At 42.8% G+C, this 9,920-nt stretch overlaps 1 protein-coding gene across 1 annotated transcript in view; it reads right to left on the bottom strand.

Annotated features, from left to right (window-relative positions):
• Positions 1-2,701: 2,701 nt before the first annotated feature.
• Positions 2,702-9,920, bottom strand: part of LOC122250576 (synaptotagmin-15) — a 17,528-nt gene continuing 10,309 nt past the window's right edge. Inside the window, exons 3-6 of the mRNA XM_086541637.1 lie at positions 8,818-8,976; positions 4,102-4,167; positions 3,504-3,642; positions 2,702-2,858 (exon numbers count right to left, since the gene is read on the bottom strand). Coding sequence (XP_086397763.1) covers positions 2,734-2,858; positions 3,504-3,642; positions 4,102-4,167; positions 8,818-8,976 — 489 coding nt within the window. The 3' untranslated portion in view covers positions 2,702-2,733. The remainder of the gene's footprint in view (positions 2,859-3,503; positions 3,643-4,101; positions 4,168-8,817; positions 8,977-9,920) is intronic.

Here is a 9,920-nt window from a genome sequence, read left to right as displayed (position 1 = left end):
GTAAGTATACACGCAATCTCTGTTATATATAGAATACAACTACATCTAAGTTAAGGTGTTCTGAAGGCAGATTTCAGTGGTAAAAATATTCTACTCACGGCCTCTTGTGTCTCAGAGATCTGAGGTCTGAGCAGTAAAGTCACAAATATATATCATAGAGATTTAACACTGTCTAGAACTTTAGGGTTGGAACAGTTAATCAAGACACTAAAAAATGAGGCGGGGAATAACAAAGAGGAAAAGAAAGAAAAATATTTAGAAAAATAAAGGATTTTAAAAACGCAGTAATGTAAATCCATTATGAAGTGAAAGTTCCATATTTCATGTTCGAAAGTAAAGCTGTAGATACCCCCCTTTTATTACCTTGTTTTCCTTAAACACAGATAAAGAAAATTGTAAGTATTTGGGGGGAAACTTAAGAATTTATGAGTTCCTCGTTTACAAGACGTGTTAACAGTGTGACTAACACTGGTAGTAATCTGTCATTTTCGATAGAAATGATATATTACATTGTGATTTTGCGGGAGAATACTGTTCAATGCTGATGTAATGTGAGGGCAAAGTTTGCATGTGACTATTGTTTCCATATCTGAATGTACTAGCAAATAGCGATAATATAACATATCTTATTACAAGGTGGAAAGGTCCTTGGGAAAAGTATATGGATGAACAAGATTCGATAAAACTTTGGATTCAAAGAGTCGGAAGAAAAAAATATTTAGATAGAAAATAGTAAGCTTTAGAACCATGTGAAATAAGTTTTTGTAGAGACAGAACAGCGCAATTAAGAACTATTTTAAAACAACTGGAAAATGATAAAGAAAGAATGAACACAAGTTACCTTACGTGTAGAACATATTGTTTGTTTGTAGAAGGGCTTTTAGTGAAGCGATTGCGTCAGACCTAATGTTGTATAGAAGTTGTGACAGGTGATATGGGGAGGCGAAAAGTTAAAAATGAGAGAGAGAGAGAGAGAGAGAGAGAGAAAGAGAGAGAGAGAGAGAGAGAGAGAGAGAGAGAGAGAGAGAGAGAGAGAGAGAGAGAGAGAGAGAGAGAGAGAGAGAGAGGAGAGAAAGAGAGAGAGAGAGAGAGAGAGAGAGAGAGAGAGAGAGAGAGATGAGAGAGAGAGAGAGAGAGGAGAGAGAGAGAGAGAGAGAGAGAGAGAGAGAGAGAGAGAGAGAGAGAGAGAGAGAGAGAGAGAGAGAGAGAGAGAGAGAGAGAGAGAGAGAGAGAGAGAGAGAGAGAGAGAGAGAAAGATAGAGATTGAAATTAAGATACGAATGCATTAAAAAAAAAAAAAAACAATGAAAAAAAGGAGGATTATGACAAAACAAACACCAACAGAGTGAGACCAGAGCGAATCAGGGGAAGAAATTAAACAAAATCAGGAAATGAGAGAGAGAGAAAAAAAATATATATAAATAAAAACGGGGAAGCCTATGAAGGATGCTGAGAGTCTCCGAAGGATTCCTACAGGAGAGGAAGGAGCAGAAGAGACCCAGAGGAGCATTAGGAAAGTGGAGATTCTAACAAGTATTCGGAGAGTAAATGAGGCTAAGAGAAGGTACGATGTCGATTTCGATCGGACAGGATTAAAAATAGAGGGAGAGAGGGAGAGGGAGGGAGAGAGAGAGAGGGAGAGAGAGGGGGGAGGAGAGAGAGGGAGAGGGAGAGAGAGGGAAAGAGAGAGGGGGAAGGAGAGGGAGAGAGATGGGGGAGGCAGAGAGAGAGTGAGGGAGAGAGGGACAGAGGGAGAGGGAGAGAGCGAGAGAGGGAGAGAGGGAGAGGGAAGAATAGGGATAGGGATAGGGATAGGGATAGGGATAGGGATAGGGATAGGGATAGGGATAGGGATAGGGATAGGGATAGGGATAGGGATAGGGATAGGGATAGGGATAGGGTTAGGGTTAGGGTTAGGGTTAGGGATAGGGATAGAGTTAGGGTTAGGGATAGGGATAGAGATAGGGATAGGGATAGGGATAGGGATAGGGATAGGGTTAGGGTTAGGGTTAGGGTTAGGGTTAGGGTTAGGGTTAGGGTTAGGGTTAGGGTTAGGGTTAGGGTTAGGGTTAGGGATAGGGATAGAGTTAGGGTTAGGGTTAGGGTTAGGGATAGGGATAGAGATAGGGATAGGGATAGGCAGAGGGAGAGAGAGGGAGAGGAATAGGGAGAGAGAGAGAGAGTGAGAAAGAGAGAGGGAGAGGGAGAGAGAGAGAGAGAGAGAGAGAGAGAGAGAGAGAGAGAGAGAGAGAGAGAGAGAGAGAGAGAGAGAGAGAGAGAGAGAGAGAGAGAGAGAGAGAGAGAGAGAGAGAGACAGGTAGAAACAGAGAGAGAAAAACAGGTAGAAACAGAAAGAGAAAAACAGGCAGAGACAGAGAGAGAGTTAGAGAGAGAGAGAGAGAGAGAGAGATGAGAAAGAAAGAGAGAGAGATGAGAGAGAGAGAGAGAAAGAAAGAAAGAAACAGGCAGAGACAGAAAGAGACAGAGAGAGAGACAAGAGACAAAGAAAGCGAGAGAGAGAGAAAGAGAAAGAGAGAGAGAGAGAGAGAGAGAGAGAGAGAGAGAGAGAGAGAGAGAGAGAGAGAGAGAGAGAGAGAGAGAGAGAGAGAGAGAGAGAGAGAGAGAGTTAGAAACAGAGAGAGAAAAACAAGCAGAGACAGAGAGAGAGCCAGAGACAAAGAAACCTAGAGAGAGAGAGAGAGAGAGAGAGAGCCCTCAATAAGAAAGGAATGCCTAAGAGAGCGTATGCCATATTTTCACGTGCTCCCTCTTTCTGGCCAGCATCATGTCCCAGTGTTCCAGCGCCTTTCCGCGGGAGAACATGAAGGAACCCAGCTGTACGCGCCCCACAACGTTGTCTGAAAGAGGCGTGGGATATATAAATCATATGGCTACTGCAGGACGAAGGGAAATATATTGGAATTTAAGAAAAAGGGGGAATTGGTAATAAAAAATATTGTTTCTCGTAGCACTGCGTTTATTGTTGTAAAAGATTAATTGTATCTAAAATTAACGAAACGAAGGAACTTGATGTTTCTGACGTCATGACAATCATCGTTATAATAAAAACTTTTAAGACCAATTTGGTATTCGTGATTAATTATTTCTAAGCTCTGATGAAAACTTTATTTTTTTTATATTTTTTTAATGACTATCACAATAAATATCACAGAAAAGTGTACGTGAAAAACCGACTTGGCAACAGAGATCAGATAATTAGAACCAGCCATAATTACCAGAAAGTATTACACTATCTAGAAAGTTTAATAATGTAAACCGATATAACCTCTCATCTGCCTTCATCATTTGTGCCAGGCCTCTTCTTAGTGTGGTTCAAATATACTAAAACATAAATTCTTAACATCAACACATTTACTATGTTATTTCAAGAAAAGTAATCTCCTTACAAGTCTTTTTAGCGACAATGACGATTACTAATCACACTTTTTAGCGTCAATGACGATTACTAATCAGATTTTTTAGCGTCAGTGACGATTACTTACCAGACTTCTTACCGACAGTGACGGTAACGCAAACAGCAGTCGTGTCGAGGGCGTCTGGTGCCACCTTGAAGTTAAAGCTTTCGTAGAAGGAGGGAGAGTCCGTGCCTTTCACTACTCCCGTTTTCTTTGTCTTGGTCACCTGTGTTGAGATAGAAAACGGGAAGAAACACGTTTTGAAAATGTACTTTTTCCTGCGGTGAATGTTGTGTTGAATTGGTTGAATAAAACTCTCTTATTCCTGATATATATATATATATATATATATATATATATATATATATATATATATATATATATATATCAAGTATCTATACAGCACACACACACACACGCACATACATTATGCATGCATACATACATAAATATGTACATACATACATATATATATATATATATATATACATACATACATACATACATACATACATACATACATACATATATATATATATATGTATATATATATATATATATATATATATATATATATATATATATATATATACATGTACAATGCACATATTACCAAGAATTCTGGTAAGACTCAATGACACCCTTACGATATTACTCTCTCTCTTTGCTTCTTGTTTCTCCTTACCTTTGTCTGCTGCATAAGAGCGACTCGGGTCTGGAACTCATTCTTATCCGTCCTGTCATCTTCTACCTGTGAAAAAAAAGAAAAATCAGAAAAATCTTCATATCGATTCCTTTGGCAGATTTCTGTCCCCCTCTGCGTGCCAAAGATGACTGAATAAGTGTACGATATTTATCTGGAAGGTTAGATGTGGTATTAAGTGACGGGACTCGAATTTCATTATTTTTGTGATAAAAAACTTTGTCACTCAGGGATCTAATATCAGAATATTATATACTTAACATACTTATCATATCATATTCATATCTAAAAATATCTCCCAACTAAAATTTGGCATTTTTATAATAGCATTCATAACATAAAGATGTAGATATGCGTTATATAACCCATCATCTATTGAATAACATTTCGTAACATCCCACTTTTCTTAATGTGACGTACAGTAAGAATTTCTGCTTCTGGCAATGTATTTTTTAATTAAACGCCAAAGATATTTCATAACATTCCGTCATCACCCAAGGACGAGAAATTATATAAATCACTACACCGAAATATGATCATAAAAAACAACACTATTCATTAAAGTAATATCTGCTATGATAACAGGAACTGAACCATGAATAGGGGAGCAAAATTTTACTTGATCAACATATGATACAAGTAAAATTGAATTACCTTCCATCCATTATATATCCCTATGCTTTCATCCCGTGACAAAGGGTATCATCCCATAGAATAGAGGCACAGTAGCATGGCTCAGCAATGAAAAGCCATAAGATTTTTTTCTAGCGTCATAAAGGTCGGTTTGTTTGCTTTGAAAGAATTAGCTTGTTAGCTTAGACTGGCCCTATGTATTTCCTTAGCCTGGTGTTAGTTTGGTATAGCCGTATGAGTTAGTTTAATCTGTCCTTTAGAATTAGCTTATTATGGTATTAGGAATTCGCTTGGTATGGTCTTAAGAGCTATTTTAGTCTGGTCTTCAGGAATTTACTTAGTATGGTCTTAAGAGTCAATTTCATCTGGTCTTAAGATCTAACATGGCCCAATCGCAACACTCAACCAAGTCTACACAACAACCAGACTAGCTTAGCTGTAAAAAAGAAAATCAGAGTAGAGTTATAGGCCCACCTTATTTTAACAATACTATCAACTCTACTTAATTCTTTGCTAACTTACAGCCATCAGATCCAACTATGCTACTCCTAACAGTGACATTAACCCATTCAGTTTATAAACAACTGTGCAATAGCTCTGTAAGCAACAGTCTACGCTGGAGTGGTTACAATCTCCTTTGTTAATGTATACTGGAAATCTGATGAATGGAGACGAATCTTATTCACTCGACCTGGATCCTTTGGGAAACACAAAAGATCACCAACACAAACAAACACCACTTCATTCGCCTGGATGGCAGCGGGAGACGGGAAAAGGCTAAACACATCTTTCATATTCACTAATGAGTAACCAAGAGAGGGGCAAGTCGACAAAAGAGGGAGAAGGAGGGAGGAGGGAGGAGGGAGGAGGGAGGAGAAGGGAGGAGGGAGGAGGGAGGAGGGAGGAGGGAGGAGGGAGGGAGGAGAAGGGAGGAGGGAGGAGGGAGGAGAAGGGAGGAGGGAGGAGGGAGGAGAAGGAGGAGGGAGGGGGGAGGAGAAGGGAGGAGGGAGGAGGGAGGAGAAGGGAGGAGGGAGGAGGGAGGAGGAGGAGAAGGGAGGAGGGAGGAGGGAGGAGAAGGGAGGAGGGAGGAGGGAGGAGAAGGGAGGAGGGAGGAGGGAGGAGGGAGGAGGGAGGAGGGAGGAGGGAGGAGGGAGGAGGGAGGAGGGAGGAGGGAGGAGGGAGAGGAGGGAGGAGGGAGGAGGGAGGAGGGAGAGGAGGGAGGAGAGAGGAGGGAGGAGGGAGGAGGGAGGAGGAATGAGGGAGGGGGGAGGAGGAATGAGGGGGGAGGGAGAAGGGAGGATGAAGAGGAGGGAGGAGGGAGGAGGAATGAGGGATTAGGGAGGAGGAATGAGGGAGGAGGGAAGAGAGAGGAGGAATGAGGGAGGGAGTCGCATATAATAATAATAATATTAATGATAAAGAAATATAATTATTACTATCTACCATTATCATCACTGGCATAAAATTATAATAGTATCATTATCATAATTATTATCATTATTACCATTGCTATTCGTTTTACTGTTACTGTTATCATTATCATTATCATTTTCCTTCTTGGTATGGCCATTATGATGATTATCATCTTTACTATAATAACTACCGTTACTCTTGTAATAATTTTCACTACTGCTACTATTATTATCATCATAGCTATAAGGACAATAATGGTAATTATCATTATCATAATAGTTTTTATCAAATAATAACTACAGTAATAATGATTTTGATAATAAAATCAATGATAACAATAACAATAATGACAATGATATAGATAGCAATAATCATGATAATGATAGTAATAATAATAATAATAATGACATCCATAATGATAATATTAATAATAATAGTAATGATAATGATAACACTAACAATAATAATGATGATGATGATCATTATTATCATCATCGTTATCAGCTTTATTATCATCCTTATCATTATCATCCTATTTATCTTCACCTTAGCTACTATTATCATCAAAAACAAAAGGAAGGGCTCCAACACATACAAAAAAAGAAAAAGAAAGAAAAAAAAAGTTTGGCATTGCAGCCACGTTAATGCTGTAACGATTACTATATTTCCTTCACAAAGGGGTTTGGCATTACTCTATACCGATTGTCTTTTTTTTTCTGGAAATGATTCTCTATTATGTAACCACGGCCAGTGAAATACGATTACCTCTCCAGATATTATGTAATATATTGCATAAGCATTATTTGATTTCTATGTGGCATTCCAGCTGAGTAAACAATAAGAAAAAACACATACATACGTACATGGACACGGATTACAGACACACACACACACACACAAACACACAAACCCACACCCCCACAACCCCACATCCGCACACACAACACGCCCCTCCACATCCCCACCAATACATAAACAAACACAAACACACACACTTCCCACACAACCCCACATTCCCACAAACACCCCCCCACAAACACATAACCCCACCCATACACAAACAAACAACCCCCACGAACACACACGCTTCACAAGTCTTTCCATCCCTTTAAAAGACGAACGGACGGGGGTTGGAGAGGTAAAATATCCACAAGTCCATAATGGCTCGACTCGCCTGGGGACGTCACCGTCTATAAATTATTCCTCAATCTGCTCCTCCTTCGACCTCCTTTATATATATTTATTTTCCCTTTTTAACTGTTGTTCTCCTTCCCGATATATAGAGGAAGTAGGAGAAAGGTCAAAGGTGGATAAATTGGTGTGCGGATGAAGGAAGAGAGGGTGGAGAGACCTGGCGCGAAAAGTGGATGAATTGGCGTGTGGATGAAGGTAGAGAGGGTGGAGAGACCTGGCGAGAAGGTGGATGAATTGGCGTATGGATGAAGGAATAGATGATGGGGAAACCTGGTGTGAATGTGGATGAAATGGTGTGTGGATGAAGGGAGATAGGGTGGAGAGACCTGGCGTGAAGGTAGATTAAGTAGTGTGTGGGTGAAGGAAGAGAAGCTAGAGAGACCTTACATAAAGGTGGAAGAACTGGTGTGCAGAAAAAAAAACGAGACACGGAGACGCAATTGCTTATACTCGTTCTAGGATGAAGTGAGACTGCATATGTCTGGTTCTTTTCCAGCTTGTGTTTCCTGCCGTCTGCCAGTCTCAATCTCGTTCTTTCTTGCTCTCTCCCTCGCGCTCCATTCTCTCTCGACATGGCTCCTCCTTTATCCGTCTCTGCTGACACTCCCCCTCCCTCTACCACCGTCCTTTCTTCTCCCACCTTCCCATCTCCCTTCCTCCACATCCGCTTCCTCGCGACCCTCCCTTTCTCTACCTCTCTGTCTCACTGCTTCCTCTCCCCCACCGTCCTGCCTCCCTCAGTCTCCCCCCACCTCCCTGCCTCCCTCAATCTCCCCCCACCTCCCTGCCTCCCTCAATCTCCCCCCACCTCCCTGCCTCCCTCAATCTCCCCCCACCTCCCTGCCTCCCTCAATCTCCCCCCACCTCCCTGCCTCCCTCCCTCCCCCCCCCCCTCCCCGCCTCCCTCCCTCCCCCCCCACCTCCCTGCCTCCCTCCCTCTCCCCCCCCCTCCCTGCCTCCCTCAATCTCCCCCCACCTCCCTGCCTCCCTCAATCTCCCCCCACCTCCCTGCCTCCCTCAATCTCCCCCCACCTCCCTGCCTCCCTCAATCTCCCCCCACCTCCCTGCCTCCCTCAGTCTCCCCTCACTTCCCTGACTCTCCGTCCCTAACAACTACCTATCATTCCCCTCCTGTTATTCTTTCGTTCTCCACTTCCCGTACCGCCCTCCCTTTCTCCACCTCTCTACCTCCCTAATTCCCGTTACTCCTCCCCCACCTCCTCTCTGTTTCTACCTCCCTAACTTCCCCTCTATCCTTCCCTCTCCGCCACCACCCTCCCTTTCCCCTCCACTCCCCCCTCCTCTTCTCTACCTCCCTACCTCTTTAATTTCCACTCTCCCCCACCTCCGCCCTGTCTCTACCTCCCTACTTCTCTACCCCCTCCCACTTTTCCCACCTTCCCTTTTCTTACCATCCCCTCTCGCCTCCCCCGCTCCCCACCACCCCATCTCTCTTACCTTGAGCTGCTTGGCCGCCCCGACTGTGACCGTAAGGCGCTCTAGGTTATCGTTGTAGCAGAGAGTGAGCTCGAGTTGTCCCAGCTGGCGGGGGCTGAGGCTGACCTCTCTCTCCAGGTCACGGCGGAGCATTCTCTTTCCTTCCCAGGGGCACAGGTCCTGTGGGGGGTCGTGGTGGGTTGGCGTGCGTGGTGGGTGTGTGGGTGTGGTGGTGTGGTGTGTTGGGGTTAGGGGGTGGGTGGTGGGTGGGTGGTGCGTGGTGGGTGTGGTGTGTTGGGGTTGGGGGTGGGTGGGTGGAAGGGGAGTACGTGGTGGGGTTGTGTTTTTGTGTTATGTGGTGTGTTGTGCGTGTATTGCGTGGTGTGTTATATTGTCAGTGGTGTAGATTGTTTGTTGTATGTTTGAGATGTTGGTTGTGATTTTTTTGTGTTGTGTTGAGTGAGTGTGGGTGAGGTTGGGAGAAAAAAACAGAAAACGGCGTTTGAGTTTAAGATAAAGTGGTTGGGATACAAATTAAATAAGATACTGTGAGAGTATGGGAAGGAAGGAGGAAACAGAGGAAGGAAAGAAGGAAGGAAAGTGGGAAGAATTTTGAGAAAGAGAATGAGAGAGAGAGAGAGAGAGAGAGAGAGAGAGAGAGAGAGAGAGAGAGAGAGAGAGAGAGAGAGAGAGAGAGAGAGAGAGAGAGAGAAGAGAGAGAAGAGAAGAGAGAGAGAGAGAGAGAGAGAGAGAGAGAGAAAGAGAGAGAGAGAGAGAGAGAGAGAGAGAGAGAGAGAGAGAGAGAGAGAGAGAGAGAGAAAGAGAGAGAGAGAGAGAGAGAGAGAGAGAGAGAGAGAGAGAGAGAGAGAGATAGGGGAGGGGGAAAGAAAGAGAGAGAGAAGGAGAAAGAAAGAGAGAAAGAGAACGAGCGAGATAGATAGATAGATAGATAGGTAGATAGATATATATATAGACAGATAGATAGATAGATAAATAAATAGATAGAAAGATAGAGAGAAAAAGATACAGAGATAGAGAGAAGGAACATGACCAGAAAAATAATGAAGAAAAAGGATAAAGAAAATATGAAAAGGAAAAGTCCGACAATACATGACAGAATTTCG

This window comes from Penaeus japonicus, unplaced genomic scaffold (genome assembly GCF_977035675.1).
Source record: "Penaeus japonicus unplaced genomic scaffold, GWHDUDI00000001_assembly GWHDUDI00000011, whole genome shotgun sequence".
Classification (NCBI taxonomy): Eukaryota; Metazoa; Arthropoda; class Malacostraca; order Decapoda; family Penaeidae; genus Penaeus; species Penaeus japonicus.
The sequence above is the reverse complement of the archived record's forward strand: the minus strand, read 5'-3'. Positions and strand labels throughout refer to the sequence as shown.